The sequence below is a fragment of the Apaloderma vittatum genome, unplaced genomic scaffold (assembly GCF_000703405.1).
Source record: "Apaloderma vittatum isolate BGI_N311 unplaced genomic scaffold, ASM70340v1 scaffold17576, whole genome shotgun sequence".
NCBI classification, from domain to species: Eukaryota; Metazoa; Chordata; class Aves; order Trogoniformes; family Trogonidae; genus Apaloderma; species Apaloderma vittatum.
Genome location: NW_009721432.1, coordinates 41,319 through 68,401, shown reverse-complemented (window position 1 = coordinate 68,401; position 27,083 = coordinate 41,319). Strand labels below are relative to the sequence as shown.

At 37.9% G+C, this 27,083-nt stretch overlaps 1 protein-coding gene across 1 annotated transcript in view; it reads right to left on the bottom strand.

Annotated features, from left to right (window-relative positions):
• Positions 1-27,083, bottom strand: part of CDH13 (cadherin 13) — a gene marked incomplete at its 5' end in the record, with an annotated part of 55,593 nt that overhangs the window by 15,825 nt on the left and 12,685 nt on the right. The window contains 2 exons of the mRNA XM_009871398.1: positions 851-1,084; positions 14,125-14,267. Of these exons, the coding sequence (XP_009869700.1) occupies positions 851-1,084; positions 14,125-14,267 (377 nt within the window). The remainder of the gene's footprint in view (positions 1-850; positions 1,085-14,124; positions 14,268-27,083) is intronic.

Sequence of the window (27,083 nt, the reverse complement as noted above, 5' to 3'; positions counted from 1 at the left end):
AACAATGTCAGACATGCCACGGTTACTCATGGAAATTAAGAAGAAAATGGGAACACTCTAAGGAAAAGATTAGAGAACTGAACTTGAGGTAAGAAGAGGCAGTACACAAATTCTTTCATGGGTTAAGAGCTAATTGCAATCTTATTCCAAATCCCACCAGAAGAAAGATTCTTAAGAGCCCCTTTTGTTTAAAAACATTATTTGGTCGGCAAATTTTTGGCAGAATCTGTCTGTGGAAATTAATATAATTAATGAAATACTAAGGCATGTCATCTCCAAAGCAACACAAGAGGGAAGAATATATCTATTTGCTAAATTAAAAACCCCTTCTTGCTAGGAAGTACAGGCAAATCTGCTTAACAGCCTCCCCAGTTGGACTGAGAAGGCAGTGAAGGGAAGTAAAGGCCCTGAAGATCCATGATCTGCTCCACCTGAGTGACAGCAGGTCCCTGGTACTGAGCTGAGTGTGCTATAGCCCATTCAAAAGTTTCATGCTCTCCTATAGCAAAGCTTTGTGCATCTCATGCAAACAAATGCCATGCAAAACTGTAAGTCATTAGTAGCATTTCTTTAACGCAAAGCTAAAAAAAGAAAAGTTTGATCAACGTTATGTAAAGAGGAAAAAAAGTTCAGATTTCAGAGAAACTGCAGGCAAGTGCTTAGTATGTCGCAGGAGGCGGCTGGTCCACGCAGAAACAACACAGCATAAAGCAGCAGCAACAGGTCTGTCCTGCAAGATTTTCATGCCCAACTGCTCCTGAATTCACATAACAGACAGCCTCAGGGTGATCATACCGGGATGTGGATGTGGGAGGACTAAATGCGTAAGAAAAATAGGTGATAGACTCACTGTTAAGCTTGGTGATTCTCCACATTTTTTCTGGGCTGGATTGCTTACTCAATTCAAATTTGAATGGATCTGTGTTGGGATGTAAGTCTTTGTCTGATGCTCCTAGTACCACTACCCTGAGATCCTTTGCATCGTCACAAACTTTTGCAAGTGTTGGATAAAGGGATGGGACGTTGTCATTTACATCTTCCAAAGTGATGTGTAAAGTTCCTGTACCTGTAGCAGGAGGGTTACCTATATGAAAAACAAATATATGTTTATTAAATCATACTTCCAAAACCACTTACTCTTACTTGTACCTGCATGCTTGCAAAGGGAAATAGTTTTTATCGTTCTTACCTCTGTTATTTGAAAAATCATTGCTTAAAAACCCTGTTGAGTCACTACTGTAAATTCGTTGCTGTATTTTCAGGATGCAGCCTGTCCGAATCTCTACAGTATGGATAATTATTCTAAGGAAACCTCTGGGAGAGGAATATTTTGAAGTTAAAGATATTAGTATATGAATAGATCATCTTGAAAAGAATCTGCTCATAAACACATACTGAGAGAAACATAGTAGGAAACAACCCCTAGATGGAGAGCACAATATTAGAAGTACCAAGAACAAGACAAATAAGAGGAAAAGTGACAGCAGAGAGGAATGAATTTGTATGGTGGGTGCCCATAAACAGAATAGGACCAGATCATTCCCCAACAATCCTTAGGGCCACATTTAGTAATTTCAGCAGAGGGAAACCTGTCAACATATAACTCTGAAAAATGAGATCTTTTATTTACCCAGAGCCACCCTGTGTTAGCAGTGGAGTTTCAAGCTTTCTTGAATTATTTGCCAGCCTGCCTTGACCTGAAAAAAACAGCTTCAAAGGTGAGGATGTTGTTTATTCACCATGGTACTGCCACAAGCCTTTGTGCCAAGGCTGTGACTGACAAACCAGCTGTGGTGCTGGAAGTGCTTGTAACGGGAGCCAGACTGCGACTAGCATCTCATTTCACAGAGGTCAGAGAGGAGCTGACAAGTGGTAGGAGCTTTCACTCACTACAGATGTGTGCCATGGTTGAGCCAGTAACCTACTGCTTTCAGTCCAAACCTCATTATGGATCCCTTTGCCATCCCATTTTAACTGGTCTTAAAGTTTTCTAAATGCATATTACTTCCTTCATTGTATATCATACTTAATAATTTCTCGTTTGAAATGCTGCACTTTGGGATTGTGTTACTCATTTTTTGGCTTAGTACACAAGATCTATGATCTCTGCGCTTCCCTTAGCTGTAAACCCTGAGCAGGCAGAAAGGATTCAAGAGGTTGCACTTAACCTGTAAAGCGCTAGTGCAAGGTGTCATGGTAGTTTTAAGTTTAGAGCTGAAAGAGATATGCTTTAGCATAATTATCCTTCCTCTAGCAGCCCGATAAACTATGGAATTATTGCTATGCTGTGAGTGCATCCTAAGGGAGAAGTAAATACCCTGTGGTCTGGATCTGATAAACTACTAACTCTAGCGGAATGCAATTAGTCCTTTCAATAACAAATGTTACTAATGGTGACACTTCATCTGTTTCATGCACACATAAATGCATAACAAAGGCGGAATTTTCATAGTCCTTTAGTTTTCTTGCCATCCTCATCTTGCACTTTGTCATCAGAAGGGTTAGGGTTGAGCTCTTTTTAATGAAAAAGAAATTATTTTTCACTTTTTATTGGACTAATTGAATTTGCAGAAAGACTCTAATACATTTTTTGTTCTTGATATATTATTAAGTAAAGTCATACGGAAGAATGGATGAAAAGACTTTTGAGTATTTGAAATATGATCATAAAAGTCAGCCTTTCATGCACTTAATTAAACTGCTGTCTTTAATTTTGAATGCATTATTTCCACAGTGGACTGATAATGTCTTATGCACTGCCCTTCTTATCTTTCTCTGAAGTCAGTAATACTAAAATCTGCCTTTTGAAATTAAGAAGCTAACAGCATTATGAATGTACTGTTATTTTGTCAAACGCCGATATGGCTGCATTTTCTCTGCCATGCAAATGTTTCACTCTCTTTGTATGGTTTATGGGCCAGTCAACTATTACGCACAAATAGAGAGAAAGGAAATTGCTTCTGTCCATTTCAATGACATTCTCTGATTGATTTATTTACAATGATTTTAAAAAAATCTTTTGGTAGTTTATGAAGATCTCCAAAAGAAAAATAAGCAAGTGTCAAGGTCATAAGCTGAAGCTTGTTAATACGCGTCGTAACAAATTCAACAAAAATGAATCAAGGAAAAATGGTCACATCATATCCATTGGGAATATATGACTTTTATGAATTTGACAGAATTATGCATTTGAAATAAATCCCATGATCCCATGATCTCCAGCAGCTTTCCTTTTGAAACGAAAGATTTCTGCAGTATATTTTAATTCTGAAATAAAACTTCTCTTAATTTGTTTTGTAAAACCTTGCAGATGAAAGCCAAATTAATATGTGAACCAAGACATAAAGGGCTCTGTCCATCAGCCCTTGGGAGCAGGTTTTCAAACAAGCTCTGCTCTCATCTTTGTCACAGAGCTGAACTGGCCATTCTTCCTGTGGCTGAGCTCTGTAAACCTTTAGGTGCCTTTAGAGCCATTGAGGCTACAGATAAGTCAAATTCCTGCTAAAGCTCCCATATGGCATAGCTGTGGATATTCAATGACAAACATATGGATGAAATAGCAATACTCACATGGGTAAAAGCTACTAAAACAGAGACTGAAGGATGGCTGACTTCATACTGAAAGAAAGAGAAAGCCTCACATCGAATCCTGATGTTAGTGATCTAAGGCAAGACTGAGAACCTTGAAAAATAATCTTCAACGAGATCGAAACGCGAGTAGTATCTTTCCAGTTGGTTAAGGTCTGTGGGACTAGAACTTTGATCAGCAACACTCTAAAGTACAGATGTATCTTAGAACGTGCTGCAATTGGAACTCTATGTTACATTTATTTCAATTGGATCAGGACTGGTAACGTCTTTGTTTCTTGCCATCAGACTGCAGACAAAGCTTCTAATAGCACCATTCAGTTAGGAAGAAGCCACTGCTGTTGTAAGATGTAACAAGTGAAAACTGGAATAACAGAAGTAGTTCTATTTTATGAGTCAGAGATTGCCATGGAATGATCGGGTCTATTGTCTGGGAACTAGAATCTGTAAAGCAAGGGACTGTTACCAGAAGATGTAGCTATTAAATTAGATTTTAGAGTTCTCAGCATAAATGACCCTGTTACTACCTTTAGTTAAAAAAAAAAGAAGTTTCAAAAGAAATTATTATAGGAACAGATACTTTGTATATTTCTGTATACTTGAATTTTAATGAAAAGCCATGCACAATTACACTAGAATTGTTAGTGTAAAATCTTAAATTATAAGCTGTCTGTAGAAACACACGACCAAGAAATTTAAAAATTGACATTCAGTTTTGGTTCAAAAAGTTCCCATAGGAACAATGATGGCATTTAGACATCTAACTACTCAAATGAGACTGCCAATCAGGTAGTTAGTTTCTTAAAAGATACCAATTACACACAATGACGGCCATGGACTAAGATGACATTTCTCTTAAGTATAAAGACTTGTATAAAATAGCATGTCTAACAAGCAATCACATAGTTGAATGGCTGATGATGCATTTAATCTGAGCATAACATTTTTATGGACATGAAGAGCCATTTCATGTCCCAATTTCTAGTTTTTTTCTACAGAACTGTGATGTCGTTGTGTACAGATTTCTAATATGGCTGAGCTGTGCTCTGTGAAATTAAAGACCATATCTGGACTGTTTTGAAACTGAATTATGACATTCTTAATCAGTTCACACTGAAAACCAACAGCTTTCCTTTATTTGAAATGACATCAAAAATATAGAAGGTGAGATTTTCTGGTATGTCTCCCACAATAACCAGCCAAACATCCCTAAAAAAAAATCAGTGACAGTTGAGAAATTAATTTTTAGGGTATCCAAAGAAAAACTCACATGTGACTGAGGGCTGCAAACACAGCAACCTATTTCTTTGCACAATGCAGACACAACTGCACTCCTATTCTTGTCTTCCTACTGTTAGCATCGTAAAGGACTGATAGAAAGATCCACACTGCATGAGTACGTCCACAGTCACGTGTCGATGTCTTACAGTATCTTCTGCAGGCGCATCTACAGAAGCTTTAAAATGGTCAATGTAGATGCTAATAACTGTGGAGCCTCACATTATTAATATGAAAGTTATTTTTATGCGTTTTAACTCTAAGGGTGACTTCCATGGAACACTTTGAGTTCATACGTATTTTTCTCTTCATGCTAAGGAAGCCTTGGGGACACTACACTGACTACACTGGTATCTGAGTCACATCAAGCTGGTATTTTCACATTCAGTCATGTTTTTTTCTCCATCAACCAAGCTCTGTCAACAACAGCAATAGCGGGAGAAGCAATTTAGGCACTTTGCTGTATTCACGACAGTTACCACATTTAGATGCTCTATTCTCTTCTGTGAGCACAGCTGAGAACAAGGGCAGTTAGAAGGACCGATCCACCTACAGGAAATTGCTGGTGTGTACTCAACAGAAGTTGGTCAGAAACACGTTCTATGCTGGTAGAACATTTTCAAGATGGAAGTGTTGTTTAAATGCATCTCAAAGAGAGAAAATGTCATGAAGATTTAACTTTTTTCTTCCAGCTTTCCCTTTCCAATTCACAGCAAATCTCAAGATTAGTCAAAATGATCGTGGTTACATTTTCTAAGCATTCAAAAACGTATTCAGAACTTAGAACAGCCTTGAACATTTGTGGTTACAGAGAGCTTAGATTGTCCCTGAAAAGGAAGATGCATATTCCTTAAAGTATTTGGAAGATTCCTAAGAACAAGTCCAAGTAAAACAATTGCTTGAACATTGCTGCTTAAAACATAAAATCATATTAATTGGTCAAGAGACCACCCAAAATCAAAGACTTAAGCTGATGTTGTCCATTCTACTTGCACTGAGTTCTGAAATTTTTAAATCCTTCTTTGGAATGACTGAGATATATTTATCTTTTTCTTTTTTTTATTTTTAGAATTGGGTATTTAAAGTATTTTTATTTTAAGATTTAAAGGATATTATAAAAGAAACAAATTGGATTTAATATGAATATTTCAAGTAAAAAAAAAAATCATATAATTTGTGAAAACCAACAGAAAAATCCTCGAGAAATATTTTACCTTCTTGATTCTCTTTCTGAGGTTGACACCAAATTTGACTTTATCTAAACCAGAACAAGACGCACAAGGGAAAACAAGGATTATCAAATACAAAAAAAAGTACATTTCCACATGCTATGGAAAAATAGCCTTTGCCTAAATCAGATGAAGGTCACTTTACTTGAAAATAATATAATTTATTTAGTGGCATAGCTAAGGAACAAAGCATCAATAATCAACTAACAAGAAAAATGCCAGACACACAAATCAAAAGGTATTAAGAATGGGAAACAATGAGACCACATGTTTTCACTTACATTTAGAAAGGTTCACCTAACTGTATCAAAAGCTAAACACAAGAAATCTTCTCTACTTAAAACTCTAATGTTTTTTGTCTTGGTCATCACAGCAAAGGAATATTTATGTAAACACCTTCACATAACAAAATCTAATTAGAAACAAATATGAAATAAGGAATTTAAATTAAACTATTAGACCTTTTTTTTTTTTTAAAGAATATCAGAGACCTTGGATTCTGGCAATATTTATCAAATTCCCCAAAAAGAAAAATGAACCATTCTAGAAGAACCCAGCTACCATACAGATCTAAGCCAGAGTACTGCTGGAAACCAGAACAGATTTTAGGAAGAATGGAGCATGAAGTGTTCCTTCCCACATGCTCATTAGGAATGATAAAAAGACTTCTGTTCTCATTTCTTCTTATTAAATTAAGCTTCCAGGACCATCAAATTAATACATATTATCTATGCCTTTCTATGCCCTGATGCAGAAATTACAAGGCCATTTAATTCCTAGAGCAAGCAGTAAGATACCCATTGCCACATAGATCACCTCTCAAGCAGACAGCATGGAATTTCATTTATATAAACTTTACTGGAATATTTATGTTTTACAATTTATCAGCAGTTTTTAATCCACTTGCACTATCACTTAACATAATGTAGAAAACTCATTTCCAACTTTTCTTCGCGCTGCTACTTTTTTGCTGGCTAACAAAGTTACGCAGATACAAAATGAGTGAGCAGTTATTGTAAGAACAATTTTTCTTCATATTTGAGCAGGTAAAAAAAGCCTTTGAGAAAGTGGATTTGCTAATTTCTGGCACAATTCCTTTTTCTCTAAGCCATCATCAATAAAGCCTTATCTCTTAAAATTTCTATAAACTACATTTGACTCATAGTCATATCAAGGCCAGTTTGGAACTGCAATGATGCCTACAGAATTCCCTTCATTTTACTCCCGTATAACTAGCTGTAAAATGTTGGACTGCCTAGCAACTCTCCTTGGATATGGATATTTTACCAATTTCTCTATTTTCAGCTTCATATTTGACTAAAGGCAAATACAGAAAAAAGGAGGAGAATAAACAATGAAGAAAATGTGGCACAAGTTTCCAAATTGTTTGGAAGGAGCTATGCAGCCAGACTCCGCAGTACATGGTTAGGGTCAGTAATATCGTTCCTCTTTAAATTACTGTACTTCTAATATGGACTGTGAGAAAAAACGTTTGATGCTTCACATTGCTCTGAAAATTTAAACAATTTTTTCTGTCTCCTCTCTCACGTTTCCCCTTCCATATAATGTTTTTCTAATCAGAAAATGTATGCACACGAGGTGATTGGGCAGCAGGTACCCTCACTGCGGGCAGAAATCCCCCTCAGACAGACATATTCCATTACATTTTGTGCTTAAGCTGAACTCTCTTGGTGCTTCAACCAACGTAAATGGAATCAGTAGAGTAGGAAGATACCAAGATTTGGGTGTTCTTCTCAGAATCTGACCTATTTGAAAAACCAGTCTCAGAAATGCCACATGCTGACATTTTGTACAAAAGAGGTCCCAAATTTCCCATGAGTTGTAATTTCCTATGCATTTTCTGTATGTATTGACATACATCTATTTTTCAAAATTTGTAAAATAAATAGTCTTTAAAAGTTACAATCCTTCATTCATTCACTGAAATAATATATGCAGATCCTATTTTTGAGTAATTACATTTCTAAAGAGCACAGCTCTTTCAGCATATCAAATTGCTGCTGACATATGCCATCCGTCTTAAACACTGTTTTCAGCATTCTAATTTCTTTTTCTAATCATGAGTCTGTGATGAGAAATTAAAACAATATTTTGTGTGCAATTCATATTTTACTGAACTTTACAATGGCAAGAGAAGGATGAGTATCCAATTTATTTTCTTTTCTCAATTAATACAGCAATTAAGATAAGGGGTCTAAAACTGGCTTAACTGGGTTGCTATGGCAACTAATTGACTGATTTCTTAAAAAATAGCATATTTTAGGTGGAATCAATCTGTGGTAATTTAATTATGTACGTCATGAAGCAAGAAGACAGGTTAGATACATGCAAGGAAGAGTTCTAATTGCATATTGTTACACATCTCTTTGTAACTTCATTTTTTTTCTAGCTGCTGTCTGTTACTGTTCATTATACATAGTACAGAATGGTAACTTTTCTTTTTAATGATCAGGAGTATCAAGACTCACACAATAAATGAGATTTGGAATTGCTTGCACGTAGTTCAGCTGGTCCTCGGAAACAAAAGAAAAAAGTGAAAACCAGACCCTGACTCACTTCCTCATTTTGCTTTGCATGTGCAACTGGGAAATTGAAATAGTGCCACTCAGCCAGATAATTTATACATATGCAACTGGCCACAGTCATAGAAGCAACTTCTGAGTTGTTTTTTGAGTTTGCTTGGTTTTTTGTTTTGTTTTAAACTGGCCAGTGTAGCTCAGGGCAAACACTGAAAGCGCACTGATCTAGAATCAAACCTTTATATGTTCTTCCACATCTCTTAACCTTTATGTTGCCCTATGTACATATGTAATACGTATACGCCGTTCCATAGAGGTTACAGTTCCTGAAGCTTATGTCCTGCAGCCCAGCCCTGCTGTTGGACACCCTGCCTGTGCCCGTGCAGGGCTGCCCTGCAAAGGCTCGTAATGTCACACACTGGGGACGGCGATGAAAACAGTTGGAGTATTGCTGTAAGAAACAGTGCTTACAGCGGTCTAGTGCATTTAAAGCTAAATCAGCTAAAATTTTGAACCCTTAACTCCACCTTTGAGTATCTTAAACATCTGGAAGAGATGCCACGTTGTTAATGGCATTTATCCTCCTCTGTGTTTAATGTAGTAGAAGCATTGCAGTAGTAGTCCCCAGTTTTGTGTCAGTAGATCCCTGGAGACGAGCACAGCAGGGAAGGGAGGTGGCTCACTTACACTAGATGAGGGAATCTGTCTCAGTGGGAGCACATCGCTACCAGGCTTATTTTGGCAGGAAGGAACTTCACCAGGGTGGCACAAGGAATGTGAAGTTGGTAACTGTGGTCAACCACATCAGTGAGACCAGGTATTAGTTTCACCGCTTGTCACCAGCAGCTGACAGACTCGAACAGCAGAGGTGGATTTTCCATGTATCATGCGAACAAAGGTAACCAAAGTTTTTCTTCTAAATAGAAAAAGTTATGCAAAGGGGACATCAACTAGGGTATTGCATAACTGAGGTAAATCTGAATATATTTTATTATTCATCCCTCTTAAAGGAAAGGGAGAAATTAACTTTATCTTTTTTAGATTTTACACATTTTCCAGATAGTGTTTAACTTCACCTTCAAACTTCTCATATTTCTTTTTCCTTCCTTGCTTTTTCTAAATTGTGCCTCAAACTCTCAGAGTACAGAGGGAAGCTTTTAGCATGACTGACCTTATGAGAAAAACATACAAGAATTCTCCTTGATGATAGTCATCCCAAATACTCCAGCGTATAACAGCATCTGTAGGATGACTCTACCACATGGTCACACAGCAAATTTTGAAGGTCTGCTCCCAGTAGATTTCTCAAACTAAAATGATTTCTTGTCTGTATTCAACATATGTCTCTTTTAGAGATATGCGGCCAATAATTGCACTATATGCTCATGATATTACATTGCTTTTAGTGATTAGAATGCTAAATTCAGGAAATAAAATTATCACTAGTATTGGCACTTCTGTGAATTGATGTTTCCAAGTTTGCATAAACCTGACTTTGTCCCATTATGAGCTCATTCTTGGATTAAACACAGTTCGTGACACTTTAATTTGTTAACTCTGCCTCATGATTTTTCCTACTAGTGTTTAATTTCTTCTTTAATAGACAAGAGATTCTATGTCTGCACAAGTTTGTAACAAAAAAGTTTTTAAATTCTAAAGAAATTACCTTGACCTTCACTGAAATCAGAGAAAATTAGGATATTCACTCAAAAAAAGTCCTTTTTAAAGTGAAATTTCCCCCAATAAAAGGTCAAACTTTATTATCTATAAAATTAATGCAGTGTCCATCAAAATTGCTCTTACGTATTGCTTCAAATATGTTTGGGAAGGCACAGGAACTGTTTAGATCGGAAATAACATAATTCAAACTCAATTACCTTTCTCTGTAGTTAACATGATAATGTTGAAAAAACACAAAGCTCAAAACTAACATCATAAACAAATGATTTCCTGCAGTGGAGTGGCTCCCTTTCCTGTGATCCTTTCACGGCTACCTCCCTACTGGTAAAGAATAGTTTTGTGATTTACTGAAAAATTATGAAGATGTGATGGATTTATATAAAGAACTACCAAGCATGAAGCTCCTGGTTTTACTTCTGACAGGAATCTTCAACATTTTATGAACAAGAAGAATACCCTGGCACTCATCCCCTGCACCAACGTGTAATACCCAGAAGTCAGTGTCTGCTGAATCCAATGACAGATTCTCTACCAACATCAGGGAAAGGCTAAGAAAAACGTATCACTGAGATTTTGGATTTCAGCTGTCTCCACTCTTCATCCAAGGTATCATGTGAATGTAAGATCATTTTGAAAAAGAAGCGATCACAGAATACAATGGCACAAAAATATCTTTTCTGTAATTATATGAAATTTATACGCTATAAACGCTAATAGAAAATATTTTTTTACTAGTTTAGTGTATGTCTAAGGTCCTTTAGCAAGGACTAAGGTCCAAGGTTTTATCAATTTTAGAACCTTGCCTGATTATAAATTCTGTTAAAAATTAGTGTGAAACTCACGGATGCCATTCCACGGCGAGTGTCACGTCTGCAATCCCCTGTGCTAACGATTAACTATGTCAGCACTGCTGAAACTCCCACTGCTGCTGTCAGAATGTGAACTTGGGGGCAGAGGGGTGAGGCATCGTCGATGCGGCCTCTGCCTGAGCTGGCTCGGGCAGGAAGCCGTGTGAGCAGCAGTGTGTGCTGGGCCTGGCTCGGAGCTGTGTTGGGTTCCAGGTCACGCTGCAGCGGACATTACCTGAGCTTTTCTGTATTCCCCAGGCAAGAAAAGGAAAGTCTACGGCAGCTCAGACTTTCTCAGTGCATGCGCCAACATATCTCAGATTTGACTTAGAGATGAGAGCCCAAAGGGAGTAATAACCTACACCGAATGCTTTTGAAAAAAGTATCTCGATTAACTATGGGGTTTTTTTTAACTCTCCTTCCTTTTCGCCCCAAGTCTGTCAGCCCAAGCAAATGACTTGCTCTGTTGGAAATGTCTCTCAACTTCCAATTTACCATCCTATCTCATTTGGCAGATCTTAATTCTGCCTTTGGCTGCCCTCTCACATAAAAGACCTAGCCACATTCACTAATATTAGTGAGGCTACACTTACTAACCTGAAGAAAGAGATTTGCAGTTTGTGGACAATGCTATTTTAGAAAGAATGCACACAGTTGTGTTCAATCTGGGGTTTTTTTCCCTTTTAAAGTTAACATAACCTTCTTTTAAAGTCTTGAAAGAATTCTGTATTCACTTCATATTATTCTACCACAATTTGGCTTGTCATCTAACGTAATATCCCTTTTCAAGGCAGACATTAGCTATGATGGCTAGAAAAATGAAGTGGATTTCACAGCCTGGCTAGTTAGCATTATCAGCGCCCTGGAAATAAGTGAAAGAACACATTCCAGGGATAATATCAATCCTAGTCATAACTGCAGGAGACAAGGCAGACCCCCAAACTGACCCGCTGAAAGCAGTTATAAATTTCCTTGGTTGCTTTAGACACAGTCTAGATTGAGGTTTTGGACTGGCAGCACCTGCACGCAAAGACAGCGTCGTTCTGTCTGCAAATCGAGGCAATCGATCCACAAACGGATTGCGTGTGACCCAAAGCTGGCCCGTCTGTCCCAGGCCTGCCCAAAGTGACACAGTGCTTACCAGCACCGTGCTCTGCCAGGTGGGACCAGAGGAAGGTACCTGTGTATGACTGAGTCTGAGGTTGGGGCTCCAGACGAGCTCCTGCTCCTCTCAACTCCTCAAAATCCCACTCTTACATATTCATACAGAATAACAGATATTTTTTCCGGTTGCCAACCTCATCTAAGTTTAACGCATTTCACAGACTGTTTGGTGATGAATCCAGTGGAGATACAGACCACAAGGTTGGTATCAGCTATTTAAGTTCTGCTATTTGTTGCCATTTTGACATGTGGCTGAGCTACATACAGTAAAGCAGTACAATACTCCTGAATGTTCGTTATTAACACCTTAGCATGACAGCCATAAATGCACACATGTGGTTTGTAATTATTTAATTCAAGGAAGTCAATAATGTTGGAGCAGATTAGCTCCTGTGTGAACAGTGCTGCAAAATTACACATAAACCCAGTAACAGCCGCTTGAATTAGATCTGACTCAGTACCTCAACTGAACAGGAATCCTTATTCCCTAACTCAAACCAAATATCTTCTCCTGCTCTGCTGTTCAGCATACAGACACCTTTCCCTTCTCTTGTTTTTCCAGAATGGAAGAAAATCTGGGAATTAATAGGGGTCACCTGGCAGTGAGATTCTGGGCTTAGAATAGATGAGCAATGTGTGCTACTGCCCTAAGTGCAGCATAAAGGTAAACCCCAAAATTCAATTTCATCCAGACTGTTTTCCACAGTTGGAAATATTCAGATTCTTGCTCCATGTATTCTCTTTGAGGATACTTAACTCCATTTTTAAAAAACATGCAACTTTTTTCCTTTAGATAACTCCTCAATCATATTATCCTGAATTTTTACTTTCATTGTAAGATGACATTTCCTAGTGTACCAGATTTTAAGATACATGTAAATAATCCTTAGCCAATAGCAAGTAAAAGACAGAAATAAGTTTAGTGATACATTTTTAATAGAAAGTTCCTAAGGAATATATGTGAATACATAAGTAAAATATGTGAATATATAAGTAAAATATGTGAATATATAAGTAAATTGTCATCTCAGCAGAATTTTTCTTCCTTTACATTTAAAGGAAGGCCCTGCAAATGTTCCCTGAGTCACATGGTTACAAAAATGTAGAATTATTGTCCTAAAAAGACCATTTGGCCATTAATCAACAGGGCTAAGGCAGCTGCAGCTGTGAAAAAGTGTTAGCACATTAGCTGCTATATTATAGACAAAACTTTTATTTATTTTGCGCTGTTAGCTCTGGAGGTTTGGAATGTTTGGAATTTTCTCCTTCTCTACTGCAAAGTCACTCACTGAATTTTCACTATATTTTTATTATACTTGACAGAAGGAACTTTAATCCACATAATATGTAAAAATATTGCATTTTAACAAGGGTTTTAACTTACGTTTCTATTGTCATTGTATTGACTAGAAGAGAATTCAGCGTATCAGGGATGAGTTGTTATTGGTATTTAGGTGCCTTAGGCTTACTAACTGCTCAAATATTATGAAGAAATTAAGTCTGATAAAGATGATTTATGAGTTTCCAAGAATGTTCATAGACTATTTGCATCTAGCATTAAGATCTTACTGCAGGAATAAATGTATGAGATATAAAGTTAAATCCAAGCTGTTCTAAGTCTGAAGTTTTAAGATAATTCTTCTATTTTCTATTTGTTACAATGACCTTCAACATGTTTAGGTGGCCGCCCAGCAAAGTCCTGAAGCATGGGTACACATGCACTTTTCTGAACAGAAAATTTCAAGCGGGGGAGAAAGTCATACACTTTAATGAATATGATCTGTAATAGTTACTCACCACTGTCTATCGCCAGAAAGAGAGCCGTGTATTTGTTGTCCTGAACGTAAGGAGATTCCCGATCCAGGATAGCAGTGGTGCCAATGGTACCATTGGTAGGGTTAATTTCTAGCCAGCCTGCTGGATCTTTGTAAACCGAATATCTAAAAAAAATACAGAAGTTGTTAACAAATTATATATTTAGACATTAAGCAATTGCATTACTACAACAGAATATGTCTTTGCACTCACTGTTTTTCATGAGGTGAATCTCTTAATACATAAAAAATACAATTTAAACCTTGTGCCTTGTGTTTGAGATAGTTCATTATTGTTAGGCTTATCTAACAGAGGGAGATACCGAGAGAACTTTGAGTAAATTTCTTCAGATACATATGTCCTAAAGCTTCATACAGAAATCAGTATTTAAAATATGTAGGACCTATTTCCTACTGCTGTATTATAAAAGCCAGGAGTAGCCGAACACTTTCAGAGGACCTCTGGTATTTACAGCCTTCATGAATGCTCTCACAGCCCTTCTTTTTCTAGACTTGAAATTCTGGCTGGACTAGGAGTTGTATTTTTAATTCATTTTTTAAATTTTTTTTTCTTAGTTATTTTGGCTGAGGTTGGAAATGTGATAAATTTTGGGTTATGGTAGCAAAAAGAGAATTAGACAATGGATTCGTTAGGTCTAATGAGAACTAGTTATATGGCAAACACAGTTTGCATTTTTTTTCTGCAGTCTGTGACCCGTAGTTTCTTGCTTCTAATGATTTCAAATAGATGTTCACAATCTTGCAACAATTCAGCCACATACATGTTGTCTAAGTAAGGATTTGAAAATGCTGTCTGTCAAGCCCCCTCAATACAAAATTTACCACTGAGCTTTCTTTGCATTAATCAGTGCAAATATTTAGACCCTGGTACTGGAAATATTTAGATTGTGAAGTTTATGCACTAAGAACTGCCATACTTGACTGAAATAATAAAGATAAGAGTGTTCATGATTAAGGCCTAATTCTAGACTCAGTTAAATATATTACGTAATATAACAACACTGAGCCAAATTAACTGATACCAAGTCCCTCTCTAGCGAAATGTGTTAATACGTTGAACCACAATTTCAATCATATAATCAATACTGAGTATAATAACCTGTTTATCTTTTTTTGTAACAAATTGTTATAGGTCATAAACAGCCATACAATCTTCTATAGACACGAGTAATTGACATGAAAGCTGTTATTGTTTCATGAGTATGTGCCCAGCCAGTGCCTCATAGCAGCATTCATCTGAAAGGTGTCCTGTGTGATAATGCTGTCAAAAATAATTTATCAGTGCAACTATCTCCTCAGGGAATAATCAAAAATAACAGATTGTTAGCAGAGGGGAAAAAAAAGTAAGAAAAATGAAATAAAATGGCAGGTGCTAGAAGAGGAAAGAATAAATTGCAGCCCAAGAAAGACAGACATGGTCTCACTGAATGTGTATTTCAGAGGCTTGCTCTGGTCTCTTGTGACCTCTGGAAAGTGGAAAAAATAAGTTGTGATTGGCTGCTGGTCCCTCTGGCAGAGTGTTAAGGGATATCCATGGTCACAGCTAACAACGAGGGGCGGGTGTCCTATCCATCTGCCTCTGGCCCCCCAGTCCTTGTTTCAGACCTCTCAGTCCCGTATAACTTGTGCTTTTTCACTGTGAACTTCAGATTTTTTGCTGGGATCTCAGAAAAGCTAGTGTGTTTGCACAGTAGGTCTGATCATTGGCCAGAGGTAAAAGAAAAAGCAAATGACCTAGTGCATAGCTCAAGGTTAAATTCCATTATTAAGAGGGCACTGTAAAAGACTATTGAATGCACTGAAGAATGGATCTTTTCCATCCCTTATCGCAGGAACTTCCCCTCCAATATTTGAAATAACGCCATGGGAAGGTGTCATTAAGGAAAGATGTTCTATTTTTTCTCATCTAAGTTAGGAAAGACTAGAATGGATATGACTTATTATAGCCTTTGAATAATAAATTTTGGGCACGGACACCATATCAGGAAGAAAACTGAATTGTTAAAAAGCAAAAAGTTCTGGGCAGATTGGTTTTCTCAAGCCTAAATGAGGCAGGACACGTACATGGACTCAGGCCTGAGGAATGCAGGCCATAAACAGAGACATCTTTTCCCAGACCACAGATCAGGTATCCATTATGACTGGATTAGCTGGAGGCAGAGCAGGGCCTGACTTTATGCCTTAGAAAGCACAGGGCTCCAGAATTGCTATGAGTCTGCCGTGTGGTCCGCAGGGCCCTTTCAATAAACTATTCTACAGATTGACATTATACACCAAAGATCAATAAAGTACTCTAATTTCAAAAGAACCCTAGTTCAAAGAAAAAATACTGAGTTCTGTCTTTGAAGACCAAAATTGCTTTTAACAGAAAACTTTCTCTTAATTTATCAGAGATATACCTCTCACCACAAAAATCATCAGTTGCACCAAAATTTCTTTGGTGTACCTCCAGGGGAAGTGACATTATCCTGCAGAAGATGAACGTGGCTAATTTCAGAGGTGCTAACAGACAATATTGTCCACATCAGTGCTGTTCTTTACCAAGACTTTGCTTCAGGATTGAAAAATGCAACCCCCTCAGGGCTGCTCAACCAGACTGACTTTTCTGTGGTACGTAGGAACACACTGGTGTTCAGGTCACCCATTTCAGAATGACAACTGCAGTATGTACAGCCATGAAAAATTCCACATTTTTATGAGCTATTATTATGTTAAAATTAATTGAGGGTAAATTTGGAAACTAGAACCTTTTTGAATTTATGAGAAAAAGAAACAAATACTGAAAATACTTGGCTTATTCATGCTCCCACAAAAGTCACCCAGAGCTGGCTTCAGCACTGGCTTCCCCAGGTGCAGAAATTATCCCTCAGGGAGTAAGTAGAAAAGAATAAAAGGCAAATGCTAGTGCATAGTGAGATATTCCATCAACTCAACAAGTCCTTCCACTTAATAACCATTTAAACATTAATCAATACCTGAGCTTTATCTCCCTTAAAAATGAGTTACTAGAATAGTAACAATGCAGACCATTATTTCATTTAACTTCTTTGTTTCTTTTTTATTGTTGTTTTTATAACTTTGTAACAAAGGTATGCACAAAAATATGAAACAAGGGCAGTCTAAACAATTCCCAGTCCATTGTAAAACTGCAGATTCTCAATTAACCTCAAAACAATTTAAGAAGATTCAACACTTCTAAAGTAATGAGAATTTAAAATGGATTTTATTATCTTCCCTGATTGCTCTACAAAGCACTGTTGGCTGTGCGAATAAAAAAACCCCGAATTGAGTAACCTGTGATTTGGCTCAGGATACTGTAAAAGTAGTACTTTGTCTTTCTCACCGCATTTTTTACTTATTGTAAGAGTATATTGCAGCACAGTTAAGATGCTTGTTCTTTGTTGATTTTTTTGAGGGCTCTGCTAGCAGTAGGTTCAGAATAAACTCATTAAGAAAAGCATTAAAAAAACCAGAACTATAGAATAAAAAGTTTCACATCCTGCTTTTGACTTCAGTTGGATCTGCTGATTGCACAGCAGTTTTGAAAAATTGAATCATTTCTTTAGGCAGTTAAACATGAACTTCTGTGCGGGCGCATACCTACTGAGTTTTAAAAATCGTAAAGCCCAGTGAGACAGCTGTATGGATGTACACAGAACTGTGTTCTCTAGTGCACCAGTTACTGTTTGGTTTGGACTTATCCTACATTACAGTAGTGAAATTTAGTGCTGCTTTGTGGAGCTTCTTTATTTCATTTTTTTAAAAAAATATTTTAAACCTTGCCAACAGCTTACAGTTCCCAAGGGCTTATTTGACAACGAGGCACAGGCAAGTGAGTGTAACCTATTTCGATTATGATCTCCTTGCTCTAGGTTCATCTCCTTGCACACCTAAAAGTCAGGTATTGCAAAAGAAGCAGAAAAAAACAATTCCATGCTGCAGAATAAACAATTGTCTGCTGCAAAGTTTAAGCATATACCTTAAATACAGAACTACAAACAGATGCAGAGAGACTGTAGAAGCAGAACAAGAGAACAGAAATCAAAATACGCACCTGGCCGATTTGGTGCAGAACTAAAAGAAAGTAGCAAAAATAGAGAAATAAGTTAAAATTTTTAAATGGCATGTTCCCTTTCCTGTAACACAGGAAAATAATTTAGAGAACACCTCGTGGGATTGCTAGCAGACTTCCATGATGCCGGTGGCGGGCATCTGGATTAGCACAGAAGATCATTACACAGAATGCTGGTGATAAAACGGACACAGAAATCTAATCAGAGCTAGAACCTTGCACTGGCAGCAAAAAGAATTTCACAGCCGACGGTGCAGGGTTTCATGGGAGAGCAGCCCAGCATCCAGGCACCATCAGATGCTGCTCTTGGCCAGGACTTCCAGAGCCTGGTCGTTGCCAGACTTTTCCCATGTGGAGCCAAGGGGTCTCAGCTCTTATGCTTTAACAGAAAGAGAAGGAAGGCACAATGAAGAAGTGCCAAATCCGTGCTGAATGACACATCTGCGTCAGCTTGCTGTGCAGCATTGACAGGAGCTAAGGTGAGCAGTTTAGATAGGCTTGTCGGTTTTCAACCTTGCACATCTGGAGACTGCGTAAGTTATGCCGTTCAGAGGCTTTATGACCAGAAAGATGCAACGGAAAAGAGGCTTTGGCCCCATGAAATATCTGATTCTGCAGTTAGGCTTTGCTATGATAATGTGCATGCTCTGGTGTAGTGAGTGAGGCTGGCCTGGCTGAATTAGGACTTCGAGAACTGGACTTTGAGTCCCAGCTCTACCACAAAGGAATTAGGGAAGCTCTTTAATTCCTGCTATGCTCTCAACTCAGCTTTAAAATGGTAAGGACATATTTCTGCCTTGAAAAGCTGTTAAAAGGATAAAATCTGTAAATCACTGCAAAAGGACTAAGAACTTATGGCAATGAGGGACATCAAAAGTACTGAGATAGATAGAACTGAAAAGAATAATTTGAATAGCTTTCTGAGGATGCAGAAAGATATTTACTTTTTAAATTGTATAGTTGCTCATTTCCTTATCTTTCGAAAAACTGTGTTTGAAACAGAGTTAAACTGAGTTGAGTAAAAATTCCTGTTCTCTGTGATACATACCTATATATGTGTGTGTATACTTAGAGGTCTTGGGTAAAACTGAAAGTCAGTATCAGAAATATAACAAAGTTTATTCATACATTAGATTTCAAAATAATATTTGCTGCTTCTATGGATCCTAGTCCCACTGTTAAGTGAAAAAAGATCAGTGTAATATGCCCAATATTTCACTGAGTAAGTATTGCTACACATCGGCATTCTGAATGAAAAGCATTCACATTATCGACATTTCTGAACCCACAGCATTTTACCTACAATTAGGTAATGTATTGAAGTTACGACGTCTGTCTTGCTCCAGCTGAGACTCTACCATATAATAGCAGTCCCTGAAATTTTTCTATGAGCTCTTCATGAACTACTCAAGTAAAACGATTGGTGGGGAAGGTAACTTTGTATTGTCCGTGCCGAAGAGATCAGCATGAAAACTCTCCTTTGCCTCTGAATGAAAAATAATCTCTAGATATAGACATTATGTAAACTTTAAATCAAATCAATATGAATTTCATCTCATTACATCAAACCCATCTGAAAAAATGACTACCTCTGGAATAAGTTTCACAGGTATTTTGGAGAGACCAGTGTAGTGATTACAGTATACATACATACATGTACCTACGTAAACAACGGTGGTTCTAAGAGAAAGAAAAAAATACTTCCCAAAATACGTGCAACATCAAAAATCTGAATTAAAACTGCATTATGCTACATATGCTTTATGTACAGATGATAAAATGTAGAGCTTTAGAGATCAACCTGCTTCCCACGTGCTCCGTCTTTTCCACTACACTCCCATTACCTTTTGCTGTCACTAATTACAACAGCATATGGCACCAGAAAGAGTAGAAAGGAAATCTTATTGCAGTGCAGCAGTTCTCCAGCTGAAATATGCTCCAGACTCATTAACAATGACACACTGCAATTTTTCTGCTATTTGACTATACGATAACAAAGGTATTCCTGCTCCCCTACTGATTTCTGTTCTAAGCTTTGGGAGAGCAACTTAGATTTCATCTACGTACATTCACAGCCTGGCACAGCAGGGTCTCTGATTGCTAACCCATGCTGAATGAAAACAGTAATAGTTATTCTCTATCTTATGTTACATCTAACATTCTCTAACTGTATTAATGTCTGATTTTGTGAAGATCTTTTTTAATGCCACTTTCAGGCTTGTTTTTTTTTTTATTTTAAAATGTTTGTGTCAGTAAAGAAAGTCTTTGGAGCAACTGTAGGTTTTCACTTTTTTTCCAGATATTAAAAGACAACGTTGATGAATAAAACATACGCATTTCAAGGTGCAAGAGAATATACAGGTTTGCTTTCCATTTATACCCAGATATAAAGCTACTGTCTAACATCTGCTGCTGCAGTCCCTAAGCACTATGCAGTACAGTTCACAGTAATACATGATGCTGGTCCCTGGGTTTAGTATCACAAAATTGTAACAACAGAAAGTAGGCATTATTAGGGATAAATGAATTCACCGTATTAAAAAAAAAAAAAAGAAGAAATCTGGCAATGAAATAGAGAGATTGCCAGTAAGACTAGTATTTACTTTGCCACATTAGCCTAAAGTATGCTACCAGTAACCAGTTCTGTGGAAAATCAGTTATTCAAAAGGACTTTTCATACCTCCTTTCAATTTTACTCCTCATGTGCTTTCCCATTTGGATATCCAAATACACTTTCCTTTCTTTATGACCCTTGAGGAGCTCTACGGTTTCTGCTGAGATCTATGACATGATGTCTTCACATCCTTCTGTACGAGGTAAATTCAGAGGCTGGTACCTGGCTGTTTGATTTGGAAATGCCTGGATCTGAGCCTGCACGAGAGCATTACGCTGTTTCACATCTCTTTCAACATTCGGCAATGGCCTGTGCTCCAACAAAACGTCACTGCCAACCACTCAGCGATGGTGCAGTTGGCACCGGCCTGCCCCAACAGTTTTGAGCTTTCTTTTGCAACTCCACTGAAATGAGTGCATGCTGTTAGCATGGCAGTGTTGTCAGAACAATAAAATTACTATTATGGGCACAAGATCAATTTCAACACAACTCTTGCATTGCTTAGAGTGTTGTGTTATGCAGGCGTAACTGCATAATAATTCAAAGCTAAGTCTTTTTTTCATGATTTATTAGCAAGTCAAATGACCTGCCTGAAATAACAAAGGCAACAGGTAAATAGCTGTGTGACAGGTGAGAGGGGAAGAACCAATGGGTACCACTTCTCACTCACACGCAAGCTCTGCTGCTGCTGGTAAGCAGCTACGCAGCCCTGGCACCTGCTGAATCCCCTGCTCCACGTGGCTCTCACCGCGCTGCTCTGTACCTGAGCGTGTGGGCCTTGTGCTTCCCAAGGCAACGCAGCAGGCAATTTCACTCTATTTATAGACACATTGACTGCTCAGTGTGTTATTTACAGTATGCCCATGGCTTGTACACAGGAGGCTTGGCTACTAGGCAATTCAGGCATACATGTGACATTTGAGGATCCAGAATAACAGTTTGGGGGAGCTGGGAACATTAACCATTCCTCACAGAGCTAATGAAGATCTCTGCCGAATACTGGCGGTAGGTTTGTAGTCCAGGACACCCATAGATGGTATAACCACACAGGCAGCCCTACCAAGTCAGCTAACCAAACTGCTTCTTTGGTTTTAGTGTTTTTCTTTTCATCACTGTAGTATGAATCAACAGGAAAAACATCCTGCATTAACCTCAATGCTATCAATAACAGCCCGTTACCAGTGCTAGTTAATTTACAGCTAGCCCAGGTGTCTCTCCACTGTGCTATAGACAGAACCTAAAAAAGCGCTGCAGGTAAGGACTAAAAGGCAACTGGAGGATTTCCTATCATTCAAATGTTAAAGACAACAGTACTGACAGCCCATTAAAGGGCTTTTTCACTTTTACAGTCACTTGTATAAATGTGCATATTGATTACTGATCCTCAAGGCTTTCAGAAAACATACAAGCTTGTGATTCCACAAACAGTCAAAATGATCACTGATGGTTTTAAAGACTTGTTTTGAATCTTAATACTGTGTCTGACCGAAACCTTGATGCACACATATCCCTTGGAAACACGCTCTATTAACCAAGAATTAAGAAGCCCCCAACGATCTTCAAAAGATTAAAAAGTCAGAAAGAAAATCCAAACTGTGATGTTTGTACTTCCCATTCTCCGTATTTGTCTTACACACGACAGTCTGGAAACTATGCCCATGTAACCATCTTTTCCCATTAAATATATGACCATACAAAATGCATGGTTTTGAATTTGGATTGAAAAGCAGTTACTGAAAGTGTGGCTGTATGCTGAATGTGCAGTAGGCTGTGAAATATTTCCTGTTCTGCTCTCCTGCAGAGATCTGGACATGATCAAATTACATTAGCTAGATTCTTTCAAATAAAAAAAATAAAATTAAAATACACAAAGAAGAGTTAACTGAAATATACTAGTATGAAAAATATGATCTACAAAATCTAAAACCTGAAATAAACCACATTTTCTGGTGACATTACTAAGAAAGGTATCAGGTCAGATGCATTTTTAAACTTTCTGGAGACAGAGGATTTATGCAACAGCCATTTTTCAGCTTCATGGAGCAGTTTTATGGGCTTGCAGACTGTCTGTATATTCACAGGCTGGAAATGTCAGCTTAGAGTACAATTTAAAAAACTAAATTAAAGTCCCCATCAGTGTTCTGCCACTAGTCACTCTATGCATTTTTTGGTCACTGAAAATTCATGTTTCTCTGATAAACTGGACATATTGCAGGGTGAATTCATTAGCTATGTGCTAGTGCTTAGCTTAGCTTAGCTTGGCAGGCTGGGCACGACAATCTTTGTAGTAACTCACTGCAGCAGTTTTTTTCTGGGTGATCCTGAAGGGTCCCTTAAGCTTCTAGGAGTTTATGTACAGATGTAAGCAGGCACATGCTTTACTTTAACCCTGTCTGAATAGGCATCATACGTCTCTGGCCTCAGTGCCAGGCTAGCACATGCAATAATGGAATGATCCCCTCCCAGGTGCACCCATATCTGTTCGGACACTTACACTTTTACAATTGAACATGTACTTTTTTTATATTTTAAAAGGCAGACAAAATTAAAAAATGGAAACTCTAGACACTGCTTGTTCCATACCAATAGGCCATTATACTTACCAACAGTGTAACATTCTATTTCCAGTTTACATAAGTAAGCTTCCTATTTAAAATTACAATTTCAAAAATATAATCAGCTACCAGTAATAAAAATTAAATCCCCTTCCTTTCAAACTGTATTTTCTACAAGCAACATATCTAGGCAGGAATGGTTTTGTTTAAAATCAAAATAAAGAAAAAGAACAAAAAACTTGTTTGCTTCAAACTTTTTTGCAGCTCTGTTGCAATAGGTGGGAGAAGATGATAATGCTGAGATATCTCTATTTGCGGAATTTTCTCTTGGCTTCACTCAGAGCCAAGCGCAGACCCAGCAGACAGAATTAAGTAGCATACCTCTCACAGAAATGTTTCTCGTCTCATTCAAGTAAAATCAAAGTATTGCCAATACAGGTAAATTGGAGCGTATGGGACCGCAAAAAAAGGTCAGACCAGAGAGCTTCAGCTGCTCATCCGTAGTGCTAATGACAGATCAATAAACACCCAGTATTGTCTCCTGCTACTCTCTGAAGCAGAGGGAGCACAGTGGAAATTAGAGTCTGTTATAAAAACAAATGTTGGTGCTATTCTGCATCAGCTGTCCAAGGCAATGAGCTCCTTTGCACAGGCACTACTGATCAAGCATTTTTCAGACTAGGGCTCTAATCTCACAGCTTTTCCCACTAGAAGTGGTTCCTGTGCCCCAAGGGAACAGCCTGCAGGGCTGTGGCCACATTACAGTCTTTGCTTCTCTTTCCATCTGCAGGGCAGTCTTAAAATTATGCACCCCACCTCATGTCTGAGTGAAAAGATTCATCATTTCAGTTTTATTTCGCTTGTCACATCAGTGATTTAGCAGGCTGGCTTTCATTGCAATTCTCTATCTACAAAACAGAATGAAAAATTAGAAGAAAGTCCCCCACCTCTGAGAAATATCAAAATGGTCAACTAATTAGTTATTTGTGTGCAGAAACAAAAGAGTAAACCCCTTGGTAAACATGGAGAATGTAACAGGAGAGTCATTACAACCAGAATGACAGAAAAACCCAAACACAAAACCTACTGCAATTAATCAAATGAAAACACTAAAATTGTAATAATGAGGCAGTTAAATAAAGTCTTATGCAAAGGAAAATATTTTTTCTTATTATTATACAGTCTTTCAAACATTTCTCTTTACCAAGATCTAATTTTCATTTTTTTTTCCTTCAAGGCAAAAAAATTCTAGAAGCTGAGGTATAATAAAAAAAATTCCACAAACTCATTTATGTATTTTTTAATCAGAAGTGATTAGGGCTATGGTTAAATGAACCCAGAGGCTATAGCTATCTGAATTATTCCTAAAGCTCGGGAATAATACACCATATCTGGGACTAACATACTAGTATAATCAGGTTGTTACTGTTAGAATAATTGTCGACACATGCAAAGCAGTAAAAGTTTTTCCATTGTAGCAATTGTGTCTCAAAAGCTAATCAACCTGAGATGAGCTGGAGGTTCTTTTAGAAACTACCTAGAGAAGGCTTTGGCAGTAAAACTCTATCAAGTTTCTGCACATGACAGTTCTTGGCAACTGTGCTTCCAGCAAAAGCTGCTGCTCCCACTGCAAACCCATTAATAAGCTGCTTTCTCTTTCAAGCAGGGGAACCAGTAGCTCTTGCAAAGGTAGGGAATTTTTTTATACGGGCCCAGCAGATTCACTACTAAAATGCCTCTATTGCACACAGCCATGAAATAGCACATTGCTACAGATTCAGTGCTGGGTTGGGGTTTTTTTGCAAGGGATGGGCAGAAAAGAGGTGGGAAGTGGCTCACCACTGTCAAGCATCATCTACAATCAACACAGCTCCTGTGGGACAGAGGATCCTACTGCCAGGAACTGGTGGGTCCCAGTAAGGGGCTACTTCTGCCAGCTGCAAGAAAACTTCAGGCTTGCCCTGGATAATACTAAAGTTACCGAGAAAACACCCTCACCGGGAAGAACTCCCCCCAAAATGCAGGGCAGGGCAGCCAGGAGTCCCGGCTCCAGCACAGATTTGCAACCTGAGCCTGCATGATACACTCACAAGATCCAGCCCTGGCCCCCATTAACATCTATTAACCTGGGGACTCATAAGGAAGGAAGGGAATATATGTTTCTGCAAATTAATTTCCAAAAGGCAAGTGTAACAAACTGATGAATATGTTGAATAATCATTTTAGCACTATTTACATCCTGTGCCAGTCTAAGGCCTTCACAATACTGATGCCTTTCTAAGCAGAGGTTAGTGCAGCAGGCATCCCTTCTGCACTACTTTACCTGTTTCTTTCCCTCTTTTCTTGACCTGTCTCTTTGCCTCTTTCGTTGCCTTTTTCTCATCAAATCTTTTCAAAGAATGACAGTCCAGTATAAATCTAGAAGACACTGGGACTAGGTTATGCCAGAGACGGAGAGTAACTCCTTCTCACTCTGAAAGTAATTAAAAATAACCTCTAGAACTTTCGTAAGCCATTCTCCCTATGGCCAGAGGAGCAAGAAATACCAAGGAGGATGCTTTCTGAGATGGTTCCTGCAGATTTACCAGAAAAACTTCCTTTGGTACTAAGTATGCAAACTTTTCCCACTAATTACAGATGTTCATTGGGAAGTGATGGAAGTTCACAAAATAAACAAATGTAAGGAACATTGTCTAAATCTGAACATAGATGTGGGATTTCTGGGACCACAGCTTCTGCTTATCCCCAGGATGGAAAGATGAGCTACAACAAAGGTCAGGAAGTAGGTGTTAGCCAAAACAGTACAACTCCACATACAAGTATCTTATGAATTGTTAACAGAGTTGAAAGAGACTGTAAACATTGCTGAATAGAGTTACTTAAAAGTTAACGAGACCTTGAAAAGGTAGTAGCTCAGTGAAACCTGTTCTACCATAGAAATCTAGATCATAGATAGAAAAAGCAAAACTATTAACAAGATAAGACATTTTGTTAGGAAATAAGTTCTGGACTCACAAACCTCTACCCTGAAATTACTGGACAATCTTAGTTAAAGTTGTAAAAAAGATGTCGTGAAGGAAATGTCTCATCAGTCTGTCAAGTCAAGGGCAGAAAATATAAAGTGAAAGGTTGCAAGCAGTGAAGAGCAAGAGACTGAGTTTGTCTCTTGGATAAAGTGGGAAATACTCATCCCTTAAACAGGAATATGAATTCTCTCCTGTAAATAACACACAGATAAAATAAAGGACAGTAACAATGACTCACTGAAAATATAACATACCAATCATGTGGCAATTTTATTTCTAAGTAACTCTTCTGAAACCAAAATACCATTATAAGGGCCAAATATTGCAAAGAAAATTACTTGAGGTGTGGGTCCTAATTCCATGAGATTTTTCTTCAAGAAAAAAAAAAAATTAAGGCTCGTCTGGCTGTATGAGGTATTTCAGGCAAAAAATTTACATAGAGGTATGTTTACTGTGATGAACCAGCATAAATAGTTCCACTAGCTTTTTCTTAGTTTAGCAACAAAGACAAAGATAAAAGGGACTAGTATAAGAAATGACAAAATTTAACACACAACAAAATGCCCATGCAAGAAGTAACAATTCAGAAAGAAAATCTGTGAAGAAGCTGATACTGCTAGAAAAGTAATCGAAGTAGTTTCCTGTGCTGACAGA